Below are 25,674 nucleotides of genomic sequence, written 5' to 3' on the forward strand. Positions count from 1 at the left end.
CTCCCTGCGGCTACTGGTGGGGCGCTAGTCACTGGAGTGCCAGGTAGGGCAAAGCCCCTGTCCCCGCGGGCACAGAGACAGAGGTCACTGAACAGGGCCAGCCCCTCAGACTATAGCCCCGTTCTGTGCCCAGCCCTAGCACCAGGCGCCACTGTGCCCCCCACCCCTACTGCAGTTAGCTGCTGTGAGCCCCGTCAGGCCTGCTCCGAGCTCGCAGGCGAGAGCAGAACAATACTGCAGCCAGGCAGCTCCAGAGCAGGGCAGTTCTCGCCAGAGCCAAGCCAAGCCAAGCCAGCGTCCGCTCTCCGCTCCTTTGAAGCGCTCTGGTGCATCCAGGCCGCAGCACAGCCGCCAGCGGGGCGCAGGGGCGAGCTCCTGCTCAGGCTGGTGTAAGAGAAGGGAGGCTGGCGGCCAGACCAGCGAGGATATTCACTACCACTTTATTCGGACAAAGATTACAAGCCACATCAGTTTTAAAGTGCATATAATTCACGGGCAGCAGACCACAGACACAAAGCCACTAGCTGGGGCAGGCGGTATGGTGCCAGGGAGGGGTGGCTCTCCCGGTGAGACACAAAGGGGGCCCAGGCTCACAGTCCTGCCAGCCCCAGGGAGGGAGACGGGCCTAACAGCCCTGGGCGGAAAGCCACGCAGGCAGGACAGGCCTTCGGCCCCACGCAGCTGCTAGCAGCAGTACCAGATGCCTGGGTGCTGGAGAACAGGAACAAGCCTGCGACAGTAGGCGCCAGGCCCAAGACCCTGGCTCTCCTCCAGCCTGCCTCCGCCCAGAGCGAGACAGCGCTCAGCCAGCTGCCCCTTGGCCTGCGTGCTACGGACAGCTCCCGCCCCAGTCTAGTCCGAGGGCATCGGCCAGCGAATGGACTCAGCTAAGCCCTGCGCTCTGTTCTCGTGGCCTCATTGGCCCACGGCAGCTTGGCACTCAGGATCCAGCTCTCGGGACCCAAGCTAGCCATGGGGCTCAGCTGTTTGCTGGGCCGATAGGCTGATCTTCCTGGACCTGCCCCAGCTCCCAGCTCTGTTACACCCACCCAGCTTCTTGCCAGTCCCCTGCCCCAAGCACACAGGCATTTCCCATGGATGCTACCCTGCACCGAGTGACCTGGAGAGGAGACCAGCCAGGGCACTGGGAGCCGGAAACCTGTAAGGTAACTGCCCTTAGCTGGAGGCCCTGCCCCCTGGGTGCCTCTCACTGTGTGTCAGCCCCAGAACATTGTGCCCCCTCTCCCCAGGCACGAGCCACCCCTTGCTTTCATTCCTGTTCCAGGTCAAGACCCTGGTGTCTGAACTGACCCCACCCAGCGCCAGCTGTGCTTGGGAAGGGAGGGACACGGGAACATGCCCCACTGAAGGATGGTACCTTGGGCTGGCAGGTGTGTCCTCAAACCCAGAGCTGCCCAGGAACAGCCCTGGTCCCAGCCCCTTGGCTGGGTGGGAGGCTTATTTTAAAGTGCTCACTTGATTTCTTTGCATGGGGTGCTGAGAGCAGACCATGCCCTGCTCTCCAGTCCAGGAACCATCTCTGGGGAGCCTGCCCCTCGGGTCTGCACTGCCAGGATAGGGCCTGGTGCGACAGATCTGCTGGCAGTCAGCAACGTATTTACAGCAGGCAAAGCTCTCGATGATCCAAACGCCACCCCCCGAGTTCTGTGCAATGGCAGAGGCTCCAGGCTGGAGCAGGGAGCCACGCAGGGCTCGTAAAGTGCCTTAGGGGTACTGCTGGGTCAGCCTGGCCCAGGGGAACCTGCCGGCTCAACAGTCCGATGCCGGAGCACCCAGCCCAGCACTGGGCAGGCTGGAACCTCTGCGCTGCCGGCGATCTGCGGGCCAGCAGCTCTCTGATCTCCCGGGGAGACCCACACTTCCAGCCCCAGCAGACCTACGCTGCCTGGCAGCCCCCCAGAGAGGCCCCAGCCCCACTCGCTGGTCAGCGTGGAGCAGTGCCCGGTAGTTCAGTGCCCAGCATTCGCAGTGCTGGCTGGCTCTGGCGTGGCATCTCTGGGGCTGATGCCACCCCACAGGAGGGCAGCTCCAGAAGGGGAAAGCCCCTCTCGAGGATGGGGAGTGAAGCAGCCGAGTCCCAGGCCTGGCGGCACTGCCAGTTGCTCGGCCCAACCGAGACGCGGGTTACAGCGTCTGCACCACTCACTTGGCTAACAGGACAGAAGCCACCAGGGGCCGAGAAGGGTCCGCAGCCCAGAGGGGCCATCCCAGCAGCGCCCGCCCTCCTGTTACGGCCTGAAGGCTTGACTCGGGAAGGGCCCAGGGTGCCTGCCCCTAACCCCAGGCGCAGGGAGCTGGAGCCGCGGCCCGTGGCGCCCCACGCCTGCACAGCAGGGGGGCGTGCGACACACCAGGCTCCAAGGGCCCCTCCAGCACAAGAGGCAGAAACAGACATCACGCACCTGTGGGTCTGCAGAGCCAGGCAGGTGGGAGCTGGGGCCTCCCACGCCCCAGCCGGCCTCACGTTTCCTGCCCCCTCCCACCATCTCCTGGGGCAATCCCACGACAGATACACACACAGCTCCTCCTGGCACCATCGCATCACGGGACCAACATGGCTCCTCGCCCCGGCGGACTCTTCCACACGCTGTGCTGGGCGGCTCCCCCCTCTCGCCAGGCAGCAGCGAGCGCCTGGGGCCCCTGGAACTGCGCCGCAGGGAGGCGGGACTGACCCTCCACGGGGTCTGACCATGTGCTAGCAGCCTAGTCCCCAGCACTTCAGCATGGAAGGAAACCGAAAGGTAGCAACAGTCGCCCCAGGGCTAAAAGCTCACTCCAACGGCTGTGCTGTGAGCAGAGTAACATCAAGCACCAGCTACCTGCTCCCCGCATGCAGGTTGGTCACTCCAAGGTCCCTTAGCTCCAGATGCAGCTGGTTGCTCAGGCAGCTTTAGAAACAGACTGAGCATTTCTTGGCCACTCTTCTTCCTTCCAGTCCAACAGCCTCAGTCTCTGGAGTCGTCCCAGCCCAGGAGCGCCCACCTGCCCTGGAACCGAGCCAGGTTCCTGCTAGCCCCAGGCAGCGTCTGGCTCCTGCTCCTGCCCTGGGCTTTGCTCCCAGGCGCCTGGCTGGAACGGAGCGCTCGGGACACACAGCAACGGGAATGGGGCAGCAACGACGGAGCATGGAATGGACACGGCATCGCGGCAGCCAGGAGCAGGGGACACGCCCGCAGGGGGCTAGATGATATCCGTCTCCCTTTCTATGCCCACGTACTTCAGGGCATCGGCCTGGCTGTACCTGCACGACAGGGACACCGGTGCATAATCGCTTCCCCAGCAGCCTCTTTTCCACAGCCCGTCTCTAGAGCAGCGGTCATCAACCGGTCGATTACGATCTCCAGCGGCACAGTGGGGAAGTGGCCAGCGTGGCCTCTGGGGCAGGCGTCTCCCTCCACGCGCTGCTCCTGCCTGCAAGCGCTGCACCCCAAGCCCCAGCCCTGACCCCCCTCCCAAAGCCAGCACCCCACACCCCCTCCTGCACCCCAGCTCGGAGCCCCCTCCTGCACCCAAACTCCCTCCCAGAGCCCACACCCCAACACTCTGCCCCAGCCCGGAGACCCCTCCTACACTGCAAAGCCCTTGGCCCCAGCCCAGAGCCCGCACCCCCTCCCGAACCCCAACCCCCTGCTCTGTGAAAGTGAGTGAGGGTGGGGGAGAGCAAGTGACAGAGAAAGGAGGGATGGAGTGAGTGCGGCGGGACTTTGGGGGAGGGACGGGGCAGATCCTGGGTTGCACTTAAATTCAAAAAGTGATCTTGGGCATAAGAAGGTTGGAGACCCCTGCTCTGGAGAGCTTCACACCATGCATCGGAGCGGCCAGGCCCTGGCTCACCTGTAATCAAAGAAGAGCTCCTCCCCAGCCTGGATGGCCCTCTTGGCAAAGATTCCTATCCGGTGGTCTCCGTTCACCATCACCACTGCGGCAGAGAAAGGAGTCAGGGCTCGTCTCCCAGCCCGGCTCTCCCGCAGCACCACAGCCCACCAGCCTGCCTGAGCGCTGGTGAATCGCCTGGGGGCATGGCTGGCCAGCAGGCTCTGCTCCGGGCACTCAGCTCCCACTGAGCAGCAGGAGGGCCCGGCAGACCAGAGAGGGCCCAACTGCAGGGGAGTGCCCGGAAACCCAACGCTCGGCCTTTCCTTTGACGTTCAGCCCCCTCCAGAGCTCACAGACCCAGAGGATGCTTCCAAGAGGCTCAGGAGACCCTGCGTAACCCAGGGCTCCATGGGCATTTCCTGGAGCAACAGTAGGGGATTCCCTGTCTAGGGTGACCAGACAGCAACTGTGAAAAAACGGGACAGGGGTGGGGGCTAACAGGTGCCTGTATAAGAAAAAGTCCCAAAAAACGGGACTGTCCCTTTAAAAACGGGACATCTGGTCACCCGACCGGCCTGGCTGCAGCTGGGCACAGGGCTCTCACCTTTGGCATAGCAGTTGGGGTTCACAGAGTGGTTGGCAAAGCGGATTTTGTTTCCTTTGCGGGTGGCATCAACAACGAAATCTATTAGGAAAGGAAACCACAGAACCCTGAGAGTCCCATCAGACCAAGATCCCACTAGCTCTGGGGCTCGGCTCGACGTCTCTCCCCTCTCCCCCACGGCTCCGGGGCTCAGCGTCCCCCCATCTAGCTCCAGAGCTGGGTGAGAGACTCAGAGTTGGGTAGACTGCCCCAGAGCCAGACCAGTGAAATGGTCTCTGCACTCAGCTGCTCTTCAGAGCCGGGCACACAAAATCCTCCTGGGTTCTGGAGTGTCTTTCCCGTAAGGAATTTATTCCTCACAAAAAGACACCTGGGGCCAGATCCCCCAGCTCACCCGAAACCCTGTAATGGAGTCACGTCCCTTGGCTACTCCGACACTGATCCCAGCACCACCGGGGGCTGATCGCATTCGCTGCCTGGTTCTACAGCCCGGAGCCAAGCCGTGAGCTCAGGAAGCGAATCCCTCGGGACCGGCTACTCTCCAGCCCTGGCTCGGGGCTCGCAGCTTTGCCTTTCTAGAGTTCGATTCTGTCCTCAAAGACCACCGAGCAGCAACTGAGCCCCTGGCGCTGCCAAGTGTCCGGTGGCTACAGGGAGCTTGGACAGTGGCGTGTCAGACCAGCCTGGCCCAGCACTGCAGAGGCAGGTGTCCAGGAGCTGTGGCAGCTGTGAGACACCCCAGGTGATCCCGAAAGCACAGTGCCTGGGCCAAGCCAGTGTCGAGCCTGGGAGTCTCCTCCAGGCATAGCTGCTGTGGGCTCCTCCCTCCCCACAGCCAGGCCCTGCCCTGAATGACCCTAAGGAACCTGGGTCCCCGCCCGGGAAGTTACCATTGTTGAGGTTGAAGAGGAAGCTGGACATGTACTTGTCATAGACCTTCCCTCGCCGGTCGGCCTCGTCCTGAGAAATAAGCTGGGAAATGGGCAGGCATTACACTGAGTGTCCCAGGGGATGGGACTCTCCAGAGCCAGGGAACAGCCCCTCTGCATAGGGCAGAGTCTGCCGGCTGGCCTGCTCAGGGAGAGCCTCCCTCTGCACCGCTGGCCAGGGCCAGGACCTTTATCATAGCCTCCCTCTGTAGATGGCCGACCACGTCAAATGAGGCCTGGCTCACACGCTCCACTTCTGCCATGCCAGGCATTCAGACAATGCGTGTCCTCGGAGGGGCTGAGTGCTTTTACCCACTGAGACAGGAGCAGCTTTCCCATTTACAGCCCTAGGGCCACAGCTGCAGAGGATACCGAGCACCCACAGCTCCCAGCTATTTCAATGGGCGGTCGCTCAGCCCCCTCCACAGACCCTGCCTGTGGGGGCTCAGGCTGGATTCCTGAAAACTTGTTTCCCCAATCCAAGGCCATTTTCACAAACTTCACCCAAGGACATCCAGTGAGTCTGGACCAGGACCCAGCCCTGCTCTGTCCCAGCCCTTCCCCTTGGCCTTCATTGGGCCCCTGGGGTTAAGGGGTTTATTTGTTTAAGCCTCACTCATTGTTATGCATCTTTGAGGGTGGGGAAAGCTGAGAAAATCCTGCTAGAGGCTACATGCCACATGCACTGCCCCACAGCATGAGGGCAGGGACTGCTTGTTAACCGGTACTGTGACACTTGTGGGGCTGCAGCCCCAGGAACAGTAGCTAGGCACGTCTGTGTCACCCCGGACTCCGTGGGGATGGGCCGAGACGGCTTTACTAACCTCACCACAATATTCAGAGATAAATTCATTCTTCTGCACAGATTCCTTGATGAACGTCCCCCAGCCAGCGACATCTGATGGAGCCAGCAGCAAATGCTAGAGTGCAAGAGACTTGGCTGAGTCTGCAGAGCTGCTGCCCAGCAGGGTGCGCAATGGAAGGAAAACGCCCCGACATCATGCAGACAAGCCCAGAGCCCCCCGGGAAATCGGCTCCCCTGCTCCTTAGTGCCCGTTTATGCATTGCTGGTATTACCGCTGTGTCCAGCTTTGACCGGGATCAGGCCCCATCGAGACACAGTCCCAGCCTCAGGGAGTTACCATCCGACACGACAAACGCCCCGGACAGAAGGATGGCTACGAGCCATCCACTGTGAGCAGTGGCCCCCGGCTTCTTACAGCCACTTTCCTTGCAGCTTCATTAGTTCTGTTGAACCCTGGCCTGTTTTCTAAGGATCTCACCGCGTCCCCTGAGTTCTGTCCCTTCCTACACTTAGCCCCAGGTAGCTCCAGTTCCCGGGGCCTCTTCCTGCTTCACATTAGTTCAAACCCTGCCTTTGAATCTGAAAACACTTTGGGAGCCTGGGGAACAGCCCAGCCCCCACCTCGGGCCTGATCTTTGGGGCGGCTGCGGCCTGGGGAAGCCCACGGGGGACAGAGCAGCAGGGGTGGATTTTCTCCAGCCTGGCTGCTCTGCACACGGGGGGAGGGGTACAGCAAATACCTTTTTGAGGCCGCGCTGGATGCTGCAGTTCTTACAGGAGACCACCTTGCAATCCCAGTGCTCCGAGGCCCCGCAGGTCAGGCACAGGTCAGGGTCGCACTCCCGCACAGCCAGGTAGCATGGACACTGCTTTGTGTTGCACTGGGTCTTACAGCGGCAGCCCGGGAAGCGGTTCTGACCTGCAGCGAGAGACACCCAGATTACACAGGTCAGGCTACAGGATCCCTGCTGGCCTCAAACGCCAGGACTCCACCCCAGGGACACATCCCAGCTGGAGAGGCTGCTCAGCTTCGGTGTGGCCCAAAGAACCCCTCAGTGGGTTCGCTCTCCTGTCCCAGCACTGCCTTTCGGGCCTGACAAACTCTCTACACCTAACCCGCTGCTTTCACACCGGTTATTCCAAAGGGCGTGGGAGGTGTCCAATGAATGCTTACATCAGACAACCTCACACTCCTTGCAGGAGGTACCTCCGGGTGATGTGTCGGGGCAACACGCACGCTGAAAATCTGTCCCGAACATGTGCTCTGGAGGCAGAGCGGGGACGAACAAGTTTGCTGCCAGGCATCGGATGCTGATTCTCCAGCCTTGGTTCAGATGGACATTAACCATTCTAAGCCAAAGACATGGGAGCTACATTTTCACCCCAAGTCAACAGGAAAGGAGCATGCAGGACACCAAGCAGCGGGGCAAAGAGTTTTATCTGGGGGTGCATAGCTAAAGGATGCACTTCAAATACTAGAGGGCAGAGTCAGCACCACCCCCCATCACTGAGGAAGCAGGAAGGCGAGCGCTGGGTCCCGCCCATGGGAGCTAGAGTCACTGGAAGGCAAGAACTTACTTCAGACAAGGAATTCAGCCTGTTCAAGTTAAAACTCCAAGAAGCGTGTTATACTCACACGTGTTTCCAATATTCTCACTCACTGTTCACATGAGTCTTTGAAACTCTGTTCTTTGTTAATAACCTGATCCTTGGATTTTATTTTAAATCCGTCTCAGTGCTGTGGTATTAAGTCAAATGTGAACCCTCAGCTGAATTAAACAAGCTGGTGCATAGACTGTTCCCTTGGGACGAGGGAACCTGGTAATTACCGACAGGGGCTGGATACCACAGGGGGAGTTTTGGAGGATTTTGAGGACTGAGCGCATCAAGTGTTAACCTGCAAGGCAAAGTGGGGACTGGCATAAGAATATAACGGCCACACTGGGTCAGACCAAAGGTCCATCTAGCCCAGTATCCTGTCTTCCGACAGCAGCCAATGCCAGGTGCCCCAGAGGGAATGAACAGAACAGGTCATCATCAAGTGATCCTGGGGAGATTGTTTGGGGGTGTCACAGAACCACAGGGTCAGAAGAGACTGCAAGGGTCATCTAGTCTGACCCCCTGCCAAGCTGCAGGATGTGTTGTGTCTGACCATCCAAGAGAGGTGGCTAGCCAGGGAGTGAACCAGTGAGAGTCACTTGCTGAGGCAGGGGGGTAACACGCTGAGAAAGTATCCCACAGACGGAGACAGGTCAGCCTGCCTTTGCCCAGAGCTGCCCTGCCAGCCCACCTGATGAGGGAACAAAGGGAAGCAGGGCTGGGGCTCTGCACCAGTAAACACATGACATGGTTTTCAGGTTCCAAGGAAGGAGAGACAGCACTGCAAAGGGAATAATGCAAACCCCTGGAGAGCACCGCCGGCAGCAGCAGGCAGGCACGTTCCCTGCTGCCCTCTCTCCACCCAACAGCACCCCTCTGCATCCGATGCAGCGAGCTGTCGCTCACGCTCAAATAAATGGGTTAGTCTCTAAGGTGCCACAAGTCCTCCTGGTCTTTTTGCGGATACAGACTAACACGGCTGCTACTCTGAAGCCTGTCACTATGGAAGTGCGCATTACCCACTGACAGCCCCCGATTTACCACAGAACACGCCACTTCCCCTGACTTGGGCAGACGGCTAGCCAGCCCGCGTGTGTTTAGACTCCAGCCACCCTGCGCGAGCTGCCTGATGCGGGAACGCGGGGGAGCCGCTGTAACGCCCTGTTCGCGCTGCTGTGCCGGCAGCAGGGCGACGGGCTTTGTGCCCGGCCGTCTCAGCTGTGTCCTTACAGTCAGGGTTACACTGGCAGAACTTTTCACAGAAATTCTGAGTCATGATGCAGGGGCAGGAGCTGTCGCAGGGGTGGTCGGGGTGGTCGCAGGGCTGGTAGTTGTACACCTGGGTAGGAGAATTATCTGCAAGAAGAGGGGAAATGCCACGGTTACAGCCCATGCCCCGCACACACACATGGACGAGGAGTCACTGGGCACCAGGCTCTGGAGCATCAGAGCCTGCCATTTCCAGTCTGCCAGCAGAGGGCGGGCAGCCCAGCAGCAGGCAAGCGTGCCCCTTGTGCTGAAGGCCTTACAGACACTGCACCGGGATCACAAGCACATGATCCGTTTACTTCGCTCCTGAACAGCCCCCATTACCCCCCGGCCCTTGCTCCAAGCCTCCGCCTGGAAACGAGAGGGAGCTTGCGCCACCGACCCCACCCCAGAATGCTACCCCCGGGACGAAGCCCCACCACAAGCAGATGGGAACTTCACAGCCTGCCACGGCAGCCAAACAAGGTGCAGCCGGGGAGCCAACAATAGCACCGGCCCCTGTGGCTGCTGCTGGCCTGGTGCTCACAGCTCGAGCTGGCAGGCTGGATACATGCTCAGCACTACACCGCGCACTGATGCTTCTCAAACCCAGGCCGTGCAAGCAGCCCCCGGATCACGGCCGGCACCGCACGGTACCTTTCTTCAGCTGGATCTTCCTGCAGTGTGCAGCCCACAGCCTGAAAGAGAAACAGAGACGTGGGAAACGGGCGCCCACCTGAGGAACGGCCAACAGAGCGTCTGTGCCTGGACCCTCGGGGCTCCCAATGAGCTCAGCCAGCCTGTCAGCTTTGCGTGCTAATAACCATCAGCTACTGATCACAGAGGCGAGGGCAGAACAGAATCAGACGTCTAGGAGAGACGCTCCTTAGGGCAAACCCTAAAGTCAAGCAAAACCCCACGGGAGACAAACCGCTTGGCAGGGTGGATCAGAACAAGTGCATGAGAAGATGGTTAGAAGCCAGCCATCTTCCAGCTGGGCCTGGAGGGAGGCTCCTGGGACTGACGCTCCCAGGCAGCTGTTCCTCAGTGGCTACCAAGCCATTGCCAGCGCCTTGGGTACCAGGGCCCACGGACACCGCAGCAGTGGCAGAGAGAAGGCCGGGGACCAATTCCCAGCCACCAGCACAAGCCCCCCATGCTCACAGCCACTTGGGCAGGTGTGGATTAGCGGGAACACCAGCCGGGTGTGCAGAGGCTCTGCCAGCATTTTAAGAACAAGACAAGCTCGCGGAGCACTTGCCTGTGCTTTCTTTTTTTCTTCTGGGACGGATTCATGAGCTCGCTGGTCGGCAGTTTCATTATAAGGGATTCTTTCACCGCAAACTGGAAGACCTGTAGAAAAGAGTTCAGCTCCTTCACATCATACCCTGGAGGACAGGCCCAGCTCCCACAGGCCAGGCGCCCGCTCTTGCCCTCACTGAGCCAGTGGAGATTGCTGCTGCTGTTCGTTTGGAAAGCAAACCCCTCCCTCTTGCCAAAACACTTCCCTGCAGAGCTCGTCCTCGGGGGACCATCAGAAGCACCAACCCTTGAAGCTCCAGCATGACGGCAGGGCAGGGACAGCTCTGGGCAATGACAGGCTGCAGCTAGCTGGGCTGGGGGCTGCAGTGATTTTCACCATATGGAGCGTGTGCGCATCCAGCACTTTAAACTTCACGAGACTCGATGTTCCTAGAGCTGAGCGATGAAAGCTCATCCTCACAAAGCCTGGGCTGGGCCCAGGATGCTGCGGCTCCCTCTTTCCCATGCTCCTTCCCTCTGCACCTGGTTCCACGCGTAGCTGTGAACCCAGCCAAGACAGATTCGTGACTGCGTGAGCACATCGAGTGGAATCCGCCACTGGGTCTGGGGTCCCTAATTCTTCAGAAGGGAGATGGAAAAATCCCAAAAGGGCAGCAAAAGGGATTCCAGGCTGGGAGAATGTACATGGTGTGACTTTGCAGTGCTAAAGGGTGTGAGCGGCATTTTCAAAGGGCCTCCTAAAAACCCACTCACAGCTGTCTGCACACAGGCATGCTGGAGCAGGCAGGTACTCGTCTACACATGGCCCTCTGAAAACCTGGCCCGGCCCAGGAAAGAGAAGAGTCAGGGGAAGCCCTGATCCAGGCCTTGTACATCCCTTCGAGTTTACTCCACAGTCAAAGGAAGCGGAGCACGCCAGCTGGGCTGAAACCAGAGCCAAGCAGTCAGGGCAGTGGGATGGTGGAGGCGGACTGAACAGTGTCAGGACACAGGTACTAGGCACCAAATCCTCAGCTCTGCAGAGAATCAGGAGCAGGCTAGTGGGTCGGAGGCAGGGGCAGAATCCAGGGCCTTGTGGTACTATCCTTAGGACAAGCAAACTGCTTTGCAGCTGCACCGCTCCAGGCTCCTCCCTCACGACCGTGACTGACACGTCAAACAGGAACAGCTAGGTGAGCGGGAAGCTACCAGACCAAAGAGGCAGCCGGCATCCTCCGAGACGGAGCAGAGGAAACAACAGACTATGGCACTCCAAGGAAGCAATTCCTTGGGCACCAGCCCCTCGCACAGCCTGGGCAGATAAACGATGCAGTTACCTCACTTGGCCCCTCAAGGCACATTTCTTCTGGTCTGTCTGTGGCACAGAAGGCAAAGCAAGAGAAAGCGAGGCTCCCAAGACTCCCTCCCCTCCTGTCCCGCCCGCCCAGAAGCGGCCAGGCGAGGATGCCAGGCCTTACCTGCTTGCAGGTTTTCGTGCCCAGCAGCCTGGCTATGGAGCAGAAGTTGTTGAAGTAGGTGCCGTGGAGCACGCGGAAGAGCGACTCCTCAGCCCCCGTCCACTCGATGAGTTCCTGCGGCGCTTCCATCACAAAGAGCTGAGAGGAGGCAGGGCTGCCCTTCTGCTTGGTGGGGGTCTGGCTTCGGGAGTTGGCCTCTAACAAGACCCAGATGACAGGAAACACAGCAGTCAGGGCAGCAACAAATACACAAGACACCCACGCTGGGGAGTCTGGGTCTGCCAGGAGCCAGCCCCTTCCTCCCATGGTCCCCCTCCTTACTCCTGCCTCCAACTCCTCTCACCCGTGGCAATCTTCCCAGCAGAGCTCCCGCCAGGCCCAGCACCACCCCGCGTGTCTGTCTGTGTAGGGCAGCAGAGAATCACGCAAGCTGCTCCCTCTGTTCCATGGCCCTGAGCCCCAGACCAAGCCATGTGGCACCGCTGGCAGGGAAGCACTCTTACCCCAGAGCCCCCTCTCAGAGGGGGCCTGACTCGCGGTGGCCGGACACACAGAGCCGTGGCAGAGGCCTGTGTTCGATGCATGGACAGAAGGGGATGCTCTGATGAGCCAGTTTGCTCCTGCTCCCCCTGCCTACAGGGCTGAGCCAAGGAGGGAGAGGAGCTAGGCTAGCCGGTGCAGCCAGGAAAACCTGCCTTGGCAACCCTCCAGTGCCAGGTCTGCAGCAGCCTGGTTAGATGGCAGTGGGGAGGGTCTATGGAAATGCGGAGGCTCCCAGGCATCATACCTGAGGAACTCGAGGCCCAGTCGTTGCCCGTGTCTCTGTCGCTGTCTCCCTCCCTCGTCTCAGTGGTGGAGGAGGCCGAGGGGTTTGAGCTGGAAGCACTGACCACATGGTGCCTACGGCGTCGCCTACCGGAGCATTTGGACCTGGGATTGTGCAGCACTGCAAACTCCTTGGCTCCCTCCTGCAATCAGACAGCACGTGGCAAATGAGAGCCATGCAAGGAATGCACAAAGCTCTGTTCCACGGGCCCAGGGCTCTGCGCTGCAGCAGGGACCCTCAGCTCTCTGGGCGAGGTGCCTACAAATCCTGTGGGTGACAAGTCTCTGCAACCTCCATTGCAGTGAGACTATTCCTGGTGAGCCTCTCACACTGTAACCTGTCCATCTCCACTGCCTTGTGCTTCCAGAAGCCCCTGGCCTCTCCTCCTGTCCCCAGACAGCTCCCCTGTACACCTCCAGCTAGTGCAGCATCAGCTAGAGGGTGAGCTCCCAGGGGCAAAGACCACGTCCCCTTGTATGCATGTCCAGCACTAAGTCCTTTCCACAGCTGGCTCATCTCTCAGCTGGCTCATCAGCTGCCGAGTCACGTGCTGTTTGCCAGTGCCCCTGGCTGTGGGGGTTGGGGACGGGTGGCTGGATTTAGCCGGGTTATTTTAAACACAGTTTCCCATGCTAACACTGCACAGTCTCGTGGTACCACCCAGTATTGCAGGGCCTCACCCGTTTGAGACCAGCTAACACTCCGTGGCTGGAGGCTCGTTAACGTGGGTCTCAAGTGAGGTTTTTATTTGGACTTGTGCTCACCAACTCTGTCTGATCACTGGAACGGTACAAAGGCACCAGCTGGTCCTGCAGGTAAGGCAGGAGAGTATCCCAAAAACCTACCAGCCAAAGGAAACAATCTGTCCCGCAGGGGTCTGGCTCAATCTTGATCTCTCTGTTCTTCCGTTTATAGACATTAGGAGTCGCATGGAAAGCTGAAAAATACAAGCCACCTTCATCATGTTAGCACCAGGCACCTTCCAACTGAGAGGCTCATTCGTCCCCACAGTAGAGGAGGCAGCCGACGGCCCAGCATGCATGGTGAAAGGTGCTGAAATGCACCGAAATGCAATGCTGACCAGGCACCATGGGCACTGACCAGGAGTCCTACACTACCAGGCAACTTAGCCACAGCCCCTGGCCTCCCCGCCCACTCACAATGGAAGGAAACCTAGATCTGTGATGTTGGGACACCCAAACCCCTCCCATTCCTGGAAAAGAGACTTAACGGGAAGGTTTACTTTTAAACTGACACACATATACTAACTCATGGTCGTATGCCAGTGTTTAATAACAGAGTCTAGCTGAAGAGACTCCTGTAACTCCGCAGTGACCCCCAGGAACAGCAAAGCTCCAGGTCTAACTGGCAAAGCAATGCTCACAAGGCTTTAGCACGACACGCTGGAGGAATGGGCCCAGCGACTCGTTACGATAAAGTAGTAAAATGTGGGGGCAGGGGCAGACCAGTGTCAGTGTAATGTGTGTCCGGTCTGTGCTGTGCCATGTCCACGGTGCAGAACAAGGGGGCTCACACAGCAGGACTAGCAGGACTGGGACTCCAACCTACTGCAGCTGACACGTCCATCTGTGGAGATCGCTGGGGAAGATACAGACTCACGGCCACTTTAACAATGCAAGTAGGTCCCTATCCGCATCTTTAGGTGCCTGAATGTCTTTGTCAATCTGGCTCTCCGGACTGCAATACAACACAGTGCAGAGCACCAGGGAAAGGCAGAGGCACCTGCCCAGTATAGTCTGGAGTGTGAGGCGTGGTAAAGAAAGGGGTGGAAATGGTGCAACATGCACCAGAACCCCCAGGGTCTCAACTTACGATGCAGAAAACAGTCATATTTGAAGCAACGCCTGCAGAAGAGCGTATGGAAAGAATGCAGGGACTGCTCCCGCTGGACTGACTTTGCACATGGCCCATCAATGTTTGGAGTGCACTGGGGGGGCAGCACATTCGGATCAGACTGTTCAGTAAGTTCCCTGTACCTGTTTTAAAAAAAAACCAAAAAAACATGCATGTGTATTTTCCTAGTGTCTGGACACACTGCTCTATGTCACTGCAACTAGCCGCTCGGCGTGCTGATCAGCTCGGTACAACAGGGCTGAGTTCAGGGGGTTGAAACAGTCAGAACTTGGGTTTTCTCCTAGCAAGTTCTCATTAGGCTACTTTCATTCTATTTCCCAGAAGTCTTTGTACAGTGTTTCCCCTCCTCCCATAGAGAGAGTGTGTGACAGACATGGCAATTTATTGCAATATCCTGGGAGACCTTATTGAACTAAGTTTAAGCGTTTTTGGGATCCATTGTATGAAATGAACGCTTTATGGGCCAGGATTGTACAGAGCCTCTCCAGGGGGCAGATGTGACAGATGAGAGGCCTGGGGGTTCAATGGACTATATTGAACAATGGCCCAGACAAGAATGGACTCTTGCAACAGTGTGAAGTGGTTTTCCTGGGGAAATAGCTAGTGGGAGGTAAATGCAAATTCCCCACCTCTGGTTATGCCAAACCCCAGCCTTTGGAAGCTAAACCCTGAGGGGTGGGCCATTGTATGCTGATCACCTGTTACTGAGGCCAAGCTACATAAGGGAAAGACTGAAATCTTCGTTGTTGTTCTGGTTCTGAAAATGAGACTTGTAACCCTGGGGAAAACCCAGGTGAGAGTTTTGAAGGACTGACACTACCAGAGCCCAAGGTTCTAGCTGGCATGACCTCTAGTAAGCTTTAGCCTGTGTCTAGGTTCTTTTCTTGTTTTCAGCATGTCTTCTCTGTAACACTTTCACCTTAAGAATAAATGTGCTTGCTTATAAAGAGTGTGGGAACTTGTAACTGTGGCAATGACAGTGCTCACTGCCTCTGGAGAGAAAGCAAAGCACAGACGCTGGCCTTTTAGGCAGTCTGCCTTGCAGGGGAGGATTTCATAGCACAGGCAGGGAACCGTGCAGCCTGGAAAAACCCATCAGGAGGGAGAGAGACACGGGTCTCTAGCCAAGAGAGGTGACAGCTGAGAAACCGGGAGTCTAGTGTAGGTGCCCTAAAGGGACCCTGGAGGGGGAACAGAGGTGCAGTTTCCCTGAACATTGACACTGTCCAGGGCAGATACAGGTCTACTGCACTAGTCAGACTAACGTACTATTATTTGCTGAAGTATCTTTGTTAAAAACTGGAACTGATTCTGCTAGACAATTTAACCAGGAATGTCTCCTACCGCTCTTTCATGTCTTCCGGGAAGCCGTTCTCAGGAAACATTGAAGAAATAGCACTGAAGATCATGTCATTTGGGAACTGCTTCTTTGAACACTTTTTGTTGCCTAAACCAAAATGACAGAAGATTCTTAAGTTAAGCAGGACTTGAAAGCACCTTTCCCTTTTAGGGGTAGGGTTACTCCAGGGATGCTTTGGATCCCATTTTAAAAGGCAGAGAGACGATCACACAGTCATCCAACAGAGAATCCTTCCTTAATCCAACAGCTAGCATAAGGAACACACAGTTCCAGAGGTGCCCCTTCTACCCACCAGCAATGCCATCAGTGAGATTCAGTGATGATTCATAAGGGAAAAATTACTAATTTGTGCTGCAAGGGGACTGAGTGCACAAAAACCCTTCCCCAAATGCCAGAGGGGTTTAGAGAAGCAGGACTCTGCTTGGACTCAGGTTTTACTCTTGGATGTTTCATAACCAGACTAAAGTATCAGCAAGAAGATGTGTTAGCTGCGATCGCCAAGACCTAATACTTTGTGGAGTCTCTGCAGCTGAGACGAGAGATATTCCCTGCTACTAGTGTCACTCAGAGCACCACATACAGCAGTCCGAGATGAAATCTGCCACGAAAGCTTCCTGCGATTACACAGCACACGTGAAAATCCCACTGTTCTAGCTTCCTCCCACTGCAACCCATTCCACGGAAACACTCCAGCTAGCATCCCAGGGGGAGCAAGGACAGGCCACGGAACTTTCTACCTGGCACTTCACTACCCTTATTAGCAATCAACATGATGAGTGCAGGAGGGCACAGTGACTGCTGGGGAGGATGGAGGCCACCAGAGACTGTCCCAGCTTCTGCTGCCAAACCCACCTTCCATTGTGGTTCGCTTTCTTTTTCTTGTGACTGGCAGCTCCTCCTTCCCATCCTCCTGTTTACCCTCCGAGTCATTGAGCCCTTCTTCTTCCTCATCCGAGTACTGATTCAGAGCATCAACGAGCTCCAGGAACACAGCGTCGCTGATAAGGACGGACCCTGTAATCATCTCTGAAACACAGCAATATATCAGCTGCTTCGTGGGCGTGCTGCAATCTTCCAGCCTGGGGTTTGGTGGCAACCCTAAGTCAGCCACGGGACAGACTGCTTGTTAGGAACAGCGCTTTCACGAGAGGATTTTGCCAAGGCAGGGTGTGTTTGGGGAGGTGGGGAGATGCTGACTGTGCATCACTCTTAATCACACCTGGCAGCCAACACATGGAGCAACAGAGCCAGCCCCTCTTCCCAGCTGAGTAGTAACTGCTATAGACACAGGTTTCAGAGTAACAGCCGTGTTAGTCTGTATTCGCAAAAAGAAAAGGAGTACTTGTGGCACCTTAGAGACTAACCAATTTATTTGAGCATGAGCTTTCGAGAGCTGAATGCATCCGATGAAGTGAGCTGTAGCTCACGAAAGCTCATGCTCAAATAAATTGGTTAGTCTCTAAGGTGCCACAAGGCCTCCTTTTCTTTTTGCTATAGACACAGACACTCACTAATTAAGCCATTTGGGGCGTGGGATGGGAGACAGCTTTTCAGTGTCTCCTACCTCCAGGCAGGGCCTTGTGAGGGGCTAGGCAGCTTGGTGGGAAAACACACAGGCTTTTCACCACTGAAGAACTGGATTCAGGTCTTGGCTCAGGTCACAAGTGAAATGAGTTTGCTTGTCTCACCCTAACCCTTCATGGATATCTGCCATCGTTATACAAATGGCAGTGCTGCTCAAGAGAGGCCCAGGGCTGGACCTGCCTGGGACGCGGAAGGTTGGGCCTGAGGTGCTCTGGCAGAGCTGAGGGCAGGGAGACGGGACCAGGCCAGCAGGGGTGCTCTTGCTTTACATGCTCCCTATTCTAAGGGACCCTCGGCAGAGGCTGGTTATTGGTACTGCTCTTTGCCTCCTCAGCTGCTCAGAAAGCCTGGCCATGCTCCCTGCTTGCAAGCCGTCCAGTGGGAAATGGAGAGCACCCCTGTGCCCAGGTTACCTTCCTCGCCGTGAACTTTCCCGTCGTAGTTATTAATTAGCTCTTCAATGAAGGTTTCATCTTCCTCCTTCACCTCATCTCCCATGTAGGGGATATTGCACAGCACAGTCTCATCCTCCACCTGCAAACAGGTCAGGCAGCTAGTGCTCACCGACAGCCAGTCAGAGGGCAGCCTTGTGACTGCCCCTTCCCGTTCACATGCGGGACTGCAAAGACTCACCCTTCCCAGACTTCACTGCTACCCGGAACACTGTGAGGTGCTCTGTTTGTAACATACCCCCTGCCACAGAAGGGTCGTGTCTCCAGAGCCCAGAGACGTTCAGAGACACAGGATAAAGCCGAGCAAGTGGTCAAATAAGTATCAGGGGGCTCATGAGCGGGACAGTACTGGGTTGGCACACAACCAAGAGCACACGGTAACTCAGCCCTGTCTGAAATACAGTACACACTAGAGGAGCATGCTCTCATTACATGCAGTGGGGACAAAGGCACTCTGCATACTCCCGTGCTACACTCGGTTTTCGTCACTCGGTTCTGCCAGAGCTGCTCCCCACTGGCCTTAAGAGAGTTATTGCAGCAGGCAGATCGGTACACTCTTGCAGCAAGCAAACGGCCAGTAGGAAATAGCTACAGATTGACGTTTGCCTCATAAATAATTTTAAACGAAGAAGGTCACAGCATTAATGCTGTGCCTGAAAGTGTATTTCAATTATTCTGCACTGTCCTGTTCTCACAACTAACCCTCAGCAGCACCGCTGGGGGGTCAGTCACAAAGGTAGGAGCTGCCTGACTTATTTATTGAACATTTAATTATTTTAAACTAGGGCTGTCAAGTGATTAAAAAAGTTAACCGCGATTAATTGCACTGTTAAACAATAATAGAATCAATTTATTTAAATATTTTTGGATGTTTTCTACAATATATTTGAAAATTATTTCAATTACAACACAGAATACAAAGTGCACAGTGCTCACTTTATATTATTTTTTATTACAAATATTTGCACTGTAAAAAACAAAAGAAATAGTATTTTTCAGTTCACCTCATACAAGTACTGTACTGCAGTCTCTTTATTGTGAAAGTGTAACTTACAAATATAGATTTTTTGATTACCTAACTGCACTCAAAACCAAAACAATGTAAAACTTTAGAGCCTAAAGTCCACTCAGTCCTACTTCTTGTTCAGCTAATCGCTACAACGAACAAGTTTGTTTATATTTACAGGGGATAATGCTGCCTGCTTCTTATTTACAATGTCACCTGAAAGTGAGAACAGTCGTTCGCATGGCACTTTTGTAGCAGGCATTGCAAGGTATTTACGTGCCAGATACGTTAAACATTTGTATGCCCCTTCATGCTTCAGCCGCCATTCCAGAGGACATGCTTCCATGCTGATGATGCTCATTAAAAAAATGTGTCAATTAAAATTTGTGACTGACATCCTTGGGGGAGAATTGTGTGCCTCCTGTTCTGTTTTACCCACATTCTGCCATATATTTCATGTTATAGCAGTCTCGAATGACGACCCAGCACATGTTCGTTTTAAGAAAAACTTTCACAGCAGATTTGACAAAATGCAAAGAAGGTACCAATGTGAGATTTCTAAAAATAGCTACAGCCCTCGATCCAAGGTTTAAGCATCCGAAGTGCCGTCCCAAATCTGAGAGGGACAAGGTGTGGAGCATGCTTTTAAAAGTCTTAAAAGAGGAACAGTTCAATGCAGAAATTACAGAACCCGAACCACCAAAAAAGAAAATGCTGGTGGCATCGGACTCAGATGATGAAAATGAACACGCATCGGTCCACTCTGCTTTGGATCATTATCAAGCAGAACCCGTCATCAGCAGAGACACATGTCCTCTGGAATGGTGGTTGAAGCATGAAGGGACGTATGAATCTTTAGTACATCTGGCACGTAAATATGTTGCAATGCTGGCTACAACAGTGCCATGCGAACGTCTGTTCTCACTTTCAGGTGACACTGTAAACAAGAAGCAGGCAACATTATCTCCTGCAAATGTAAACAAACTTGTTGGTCTGAGCAATTGGCTGAACAAGAAGTAGGACCGAGTGGTCTTGTAGACTCTAAAGTTTTACATTGTTTTATTTCTGAATGCAGGGTTTTTTGTACATAATTCTACGTTTGTAAGTTACACTTTCATGATAAAGAGATTGCACTACAGTACTTGTATGAGGTGAATTGAAAAATACTATTTCTTTTGTTTATCATTTTTACAGTGCAAATATTTGTAATAAAACTAATATAAAGTGAGCACGGTATACTTTGTTTTCTGTGTTGTAACAGAAATCGATATATTTGAAAATGTAGAAAAACATTTAATAAATTTCAACTGGTATTCTATTGTTTAACAGTGCAATTAATCACAATTAATATTTTTATCACAATTAATTTTTTTTTTAGTTAATCGTGTGAGTTAACTGTGATGAATCAACAGCCCTATTTTAAACAGAAACAATTCCACAGTTTACTAAAATCAGCCACTAAATTCAGGCATTGAATCCTGCAAAGGCAGCAGTCAGGCTTGGCCAGTCCTTGGGATTTCAGGGGAACTGGTGAGCCAGCTCTGCTATTAAGGGATACAGCATAACACGAGACAAAAACATTCCCTTCCAACGCCTTGGGAGCAGCAAGAGACTCAAAAGGAGCAGGCTGAGGAAGGTATCTGCAACCGCAAACATGTAGGGATGACGCATTAATCGTCTCAAAAGTCTCACACCACAATGCGCTCTCACATACCATGAAATTCTGCTGAAGAGGGGACCAGGAATACATAATAGGCACCAACGCTACTGTGTTTAGGGACCTCATGAAGATGGTCTGGTTTGGGAATCCAGGGTAATTGCTCTCAACGGTACACTGGAGAACAAACAAACACAGGGACAGTAAGCAAAGGGCAGCTCAGACACAGTGACTGCAAGACATGAACATACATTTTGATCCCGTCTCTTAGGTACAGCTACTGATCTGCTGAGCTTTACAGTCACATACAGTCCTCCCTGGACACTAGCCACAGGGTTTTCTTTTTACCCCCATTTCTGCAGCCTGGGGGGAGCACGAGGTGCAGTAAGAGACTGACACGCAGAGAGCGAAGAAAGGTACAGCCCTCTTCAGCCTTCCCTGCAAAGCCCTGGGTTGTAATCAGCTTGTGTGGCTGCCCTGCCATTTCCACCTCATTCTTCTGTACCTGTTTCAGGAAAGGGTGCCCAGTGCCTGGCTTCATTAGTGGGACTGGCTGAACTCGAAGCTTCTTCCAGTCTTCGTTCAGAATTTGAGTTTTTTCTTGAACCTTTGCAAAATTGGCCACAAACAGAGCCTGAAATTAGAGAGAGAAGTGCTTACAATCCTCAAAGCAAGTTTAGACTCAAGTTACTGAAATCCAAATGTGTGACACACAGCAGGCTATAGAGTCAACACAGCTGCCACTTTCAGCAAAGGCAAGGAAGGATATTCTTCCCATTTTACAGACAGAGAACTGAGTTTCAGAGGGACTAAGTGACTTGCTCAGGGTCATACAGAAAGTGTATTGCAGAGCAGGGCCCTGAACCTAGGCTCTCTAGTCCCTGATCACCAGACCACTCTGTCACAAGGAACATCAAAGAAAGATTATCTATGCCACACACAGACACTGATCACGGTCTAGTCTAACAGCAGAATGTGAACAATTAGAAAAAACTCCACAGATTATAAAGCCTGAAGGGACCATTCCCATGGCTCTCCTCTGAACCCTCTCCAATTTTTCAACTTATGTCATGAATTACGGACACCAGAACTGGACATGGTGTTCCAGCAGCCATCAGAACAGTGCCAAATACATATAATCTCCCTACTCCTACTCGATATTCCTGTGTATACATACGAGGTCTGGCCCCAGAGAACATATCTACCTTCGCTCCCATGTTTGCCTGAAACCTCTTGAGCTGCCGAAGACGCATATATTCAGACTTGACTTTCCTTTTCCAGTAAATAATTTTGCACTTAGACGTTGGAGGAGTTGGGATTTCCATTTTCCTGAAAAACAAAACAGAAAGGGTAGCACCCGAATGGCAGAGTGCTTCTTCGCAAACACAAGGGGTTTCCTAACAAAAACAGAGTGCTGGGATTCTCAGTGCATCACCAAGTTTAACTGCCTGCACGGGCCACATTGGTTCTGTTTGTTTAGGGAACAATTATGGTGCAAACTGTACCTAAGAGAGGCACAGAAAGTTCTTAGAGCCAAGAGGGCACTGTGTGCTCAGGACAGATCATTCATTGGCAGGGGCCTCACCTATCAGTGCCCCTAGAATGCCTGGTCCCAACAGCATGAGCCTGGGTGACCTCTTTTTCCACTAAATATTCTGACAGGTTTCAGAGTAGCAGCCGTGTTAGTCTGTATCCGTAAAAAGAACAGGAGGCCTTGTGGCACCTTAGAGACTAACAAATTTAATTGAGCATAAGCTTTCGTGAGTGACAGCTCACTTCATTAAATATTCTGAGCAGCTCCTCTGTTCCATTTGCCCCGGGCAGTAACAGACTGAAGGCAAAGGTGACACTGGCTTCATTATACACAGACTGGAATCACAGCTTGTGCCTCCAGGTGACCCTCCTAGCTCAGCTGGGACCTTTCCCCCACTAGCATTTTCCTCCTCAGGAGTGCACAGCCAAGGGTTATTTATTAAAGATGCCAAACATTCCCTGAGGCAGCAAAAAAATCAAAACTAAGAGCCAATCGCACACACCAAGAAGAGGGTCCGGGGCTGTCCCCAGGGACTGCAGGGTTACAAAACATACTTCTGCAGGGTTAAACCTCCTTAAAGTTCACCCAGTGCCAACTGTGCACATTTCCTCCGGATCTAGTCTTAGGGGTGGGAGACATGATCACAACATGCATGTAACAAACCTGGCTGCAGAACTGTGAACGAACCTGCTCTCCTATCTAATGGAAGGAGCGGTGTCTCTCTCTAACACACACACACAAACACACTGCAGCAACACTAAACAAGGCTCTGATCTCATGCAAACTGTAGGTGCAAGCCTGACTGTCCCAGGGAGTCAGGTTAGCCTTTGCAGTGAGTTACAGTCCATTCCGGTTCATCATTTAACCCTTCTGTTTGTATTATTGTTGTTCCAGTTCACCCAAGAGCCCAGCGACATAGGTAGGGATCCGATCCCCTCACTTCCAGGCAGCCTGGATCCCGTTGTAACAATACAGAAGTCTTTGGACAATTAGGATTCTGAGGCATACAAGTAGGTTTTCAGGTTATACTTTTGTTTTCCTTTCATCTACTGGGATTTAACGGTCCAATTCCCCTTGTGGTACAGTTTCAAAGATATAGTTCCCCAGCATTCAAACATCTCTTTTACAAGAGGTACTGCCATTCAAACCTAAAAAACTAGACGTCCTCAGAAGCACCCTGGGCAGCTTTCCCTACTGCTTGGAATAAGCCTCCTGTGAGTGATGGGGTTAAAATAAACTACCTGGCAGAAACCAAAGAGTTAGACCAAGAAAGGGGCATTTCAAAGGGGCATTTAACTGTAATTAAGAGTCAGCAGCAGCGTCAGCCACAAGCACAGTGGGGCGTTACGTGCGTATGTGACAGTGGGGAACATCATTCGGCTTCAGCCCATGTTCTAGCCCCAGTAAGTCAGGAGTGAAGGAACAATGTCAAAAGCACAGCAGACACCTACTGCCCAGACACACAGATGTTTTAGTTACAGATTCCAAACGAAGGAAATAGGACAGGTGAGGGTGCCATCCCAGTAGCTGGAGGCAAAATGATGGCACGCAGCAATCTGACCCCCCCATAGAATATCAGGGTTGGAAGGGACCTCAGGCGGTCACCTAGTCCAACCCCCTGCTCAGACCAATCCCCAATTTTTGCCCCAATCCCTAAATGGCCCCCTCAGGGATTGAACTCACAACCCTGGGTTTAGCAGGCCAATGCTGAAACCACTGAGCTATCCCTCCCCCCCGAATAAGGCCCATCATGTTTCAAACTGGTCAGCCAGAAATGGAGGCACCACAGATTAGTGGCTACTTTTTCGAGTCACAGAATGTCAGGGTTGGAAGGGACCTCAGGAGGCCATCCCAGCTCAGCAACTTCCCAATACCCCCCCAATTGCACAGGTACCCCCTATTCCAGCACCCCACTCTCCCCACCACACCTACCCTAAGCCTCCCATCCCAGACATCCTTAAACAAACCCCACAGACGAACCCCAAACCAATCCACTCCCCATACCCCAGCCGCAACCAGCCCCCAGACAGATCGGTCTGCCCCAGTTCTCCTCACACCCAGAGGCCCTCCAAACCCCTCTCCCACAGGGCAGTCAGCCCATATACCTGCTTCCCACACTGTCGGAGGCCCCAGAGCCCCCCCCGGCCCACACCCTGCCCCGCCCCACCCCTCCCCCAGGAGGGGGCCAGCCCCACACCCCGCCCCTCCCCCAGGAGGGGGCCAGCCCCACACCCCGCCCCTCCCCCAGGAGGGGAGCCAGCCCCACACCCCGCCCCTCCCCCAGGAGGGGAGCCAGCCCCACACCCCGCCCCTCCCGCAGGAGGGGAGCCAGCCCCACACCCCGCCCCTCCCGCAGGAGGGGAGCCAGCCCCCCCCGCCCCACACCCGCCCCTCCCCCAGGAGGGGGACCAGCCCCACACCCCGCCCCCCCGGCCCACACCCGCCCCTCCCCCAGGAGGGGGACCAGCCCCACACCCCACCCCTCCCCAAGGAGGGGACCAGCCCCCCGGCCAGCCCCACACCCCGCCCCCCCGGCCCACACCCGCCCCTCCCCCAGGAGGGGGACCAGCCCCACACCCCGGCCCACGCCTCGCCCCTCCCCCAGGAGGGAGCCAGCCCTGGAGTCCCCCCCGGCCTACGCCACGCCTCGCCCCTCCCCCACGAGGGGGGCCAGCCCCACACCCCGGCCCACACCCGCCCCTCCCCCAGGAGGGAGCCAGACCCAGAGCCCCCCCCGGCCTACGCCACGCCTCGCCCCTCTCCCAGGAGGGGGCCAGCCCCACACCCCGCCCCACGCCTCACTCCTCCCCCGGCCCACGCCTCGCCCCTCCCCCAGGAGAGGGCCAGCCCCGGAGCCCCCCTCCCAGCCCACGCCTCGCCCCTCCCCCAGGAGGGGGCCAGCCCCGGACCCCCCCGGCCCCGTTACTCACTCCTCATCCATCGCGCTCAGGTGACCTGGAGGCCGCAGCACCCCGTCCGCTCTGCGCCTGCGCCAACCAGCTCGCCCCGCCCCCCACTTGCCCTGCCCCCTTCCAGGAGGCTCCTCCCCTCAGGGCCGTGTCCGGGCTCAAAGCCCAGCCCACTTTCTCAGACTCCGCCCACAAGGCCGCCGCAGCTCGGGGCCCCGCCCACGTCAAGAGACTCCGCCCCCTGAAGCGAACGCCGTTTTCTCACCCGCCTTGGGATGTACCAAGCGAGGGGAGGGGGGGAAGGGATCATACCACTGGGATCGGGAGGGGGGGGGCATGGGCTGTACCACGGCGGGCGGGCCCCAAGGAAAACATTAGAAACAATCCCTCAGTATCTCCCAGCCCCCTGCTCTAACCCCCCCCAAACGGGGGTAGAACCCAGGAGTCCTAGCTCCCAACCCCTCCCCCTCGCTGGGGGAGAGAACCCAGGAGTCCTAGCTCCCAACACACACCCCCCAACTGGGGGAGAGAACCCAGGAGTCCTAGCTCCTAGCACCCCCCCTCGGGGGAGAGAACCCAGGAGTCCAAGCTCCCAGCACCCCCACCTCTCCTCCAGTGGGGGAGAGAACCCAGGAGTCCTAGCTCCTAGCACCCCCCCTCGGGGGAGAGAACCCAGGAGTCCTAGCTCCTAGCACCCCCCCTCGGGGGAGAGAACCCAGGAGTCCTAGC

At 55.4% G+C, this 25,674-nt stretch overlaps 1 protein-coding gene across 3 annotated transcripts; it reads right to left on the bottom strand.

Moving 5' to 3' along the window:
• Nucleotides 1–424: 424 nt before the first annotated feature.
• Nucleotides 425–25,045, bottom strand: EZH1 (enhancer of zeste 1 polycomb repressive complex 2 subunit). 3 transcript variants are annotated; one of them, XM_073326216.2, is made up of 20 exons: nt 24,967–25,045; nt 21,708–21,831; nt 21,008–21,136; nt 20,560–20,679; nt 17,801–17,921; nt 16,656–16,829; nt 15,788–15,890; nt 14,402–14,565; nt 13,414–13,505; nt 12,530–12,710; nt 11,743–11,939; nt 10,284–10,375; nt 9,680–9,720; nt 9,005–9,130; nt 6,916–7,094; nt 6,195–6,290; nt 5,332–5,413; nt 4,442–4,522; nt 3,856–3,940; nt 425–3,262 (listed from the first exon to the last, which is right to left on the bottom strand). In XM_073326216.2, exons 1-20 carry the CDS (start codon nt 24,975–24,977, stop codon nt 3,202–3,204), a joined length of 2,259 nt encoding a protein of 752 aa, XP_073182317.1. In that variant the 5' UTR covers nt 24,978–25,045; the 3' UTR covers nt 425–3,201. The 3 variants fall into 3 exon arrangements, with proteins under 3 accessions (XP_073182317.1, XP_073182316.1, XP_073182318.1); XM_073326215.2 differs by having other exon boundaries at nt 13,414–13,523; XM_073326217.1 differs by lacking the exons at nt 425–3,262; nt 3,856–3,940; nt 4,442–4,522; nt 5,332–5,413; nt 6,195–6,290 and having other exon boundaries at nt 7,006–7,094; nt 8,816–9,130; nt 13,414–13,523.
• Between the last annotated feature and the right edge of the window lie 629 nt (nt 25,046–25,674).

The sequence above is a fragment of the Lepidochelys kempii genome, chromosome 27 (genome assembly GCF_965140285.1).
Source record: "Lepidochelys kempii isolate rLepKem1 chromosome 27, rLepKem1.hap1, whole genome shotgun sequence".
In the NCBI taxonomy this organism is placed as follows: Eukaryota; Metazoa; Chordata; order Testudines; family Cheloniidae; genus Lepidochelys; species Lepidochelys kempii.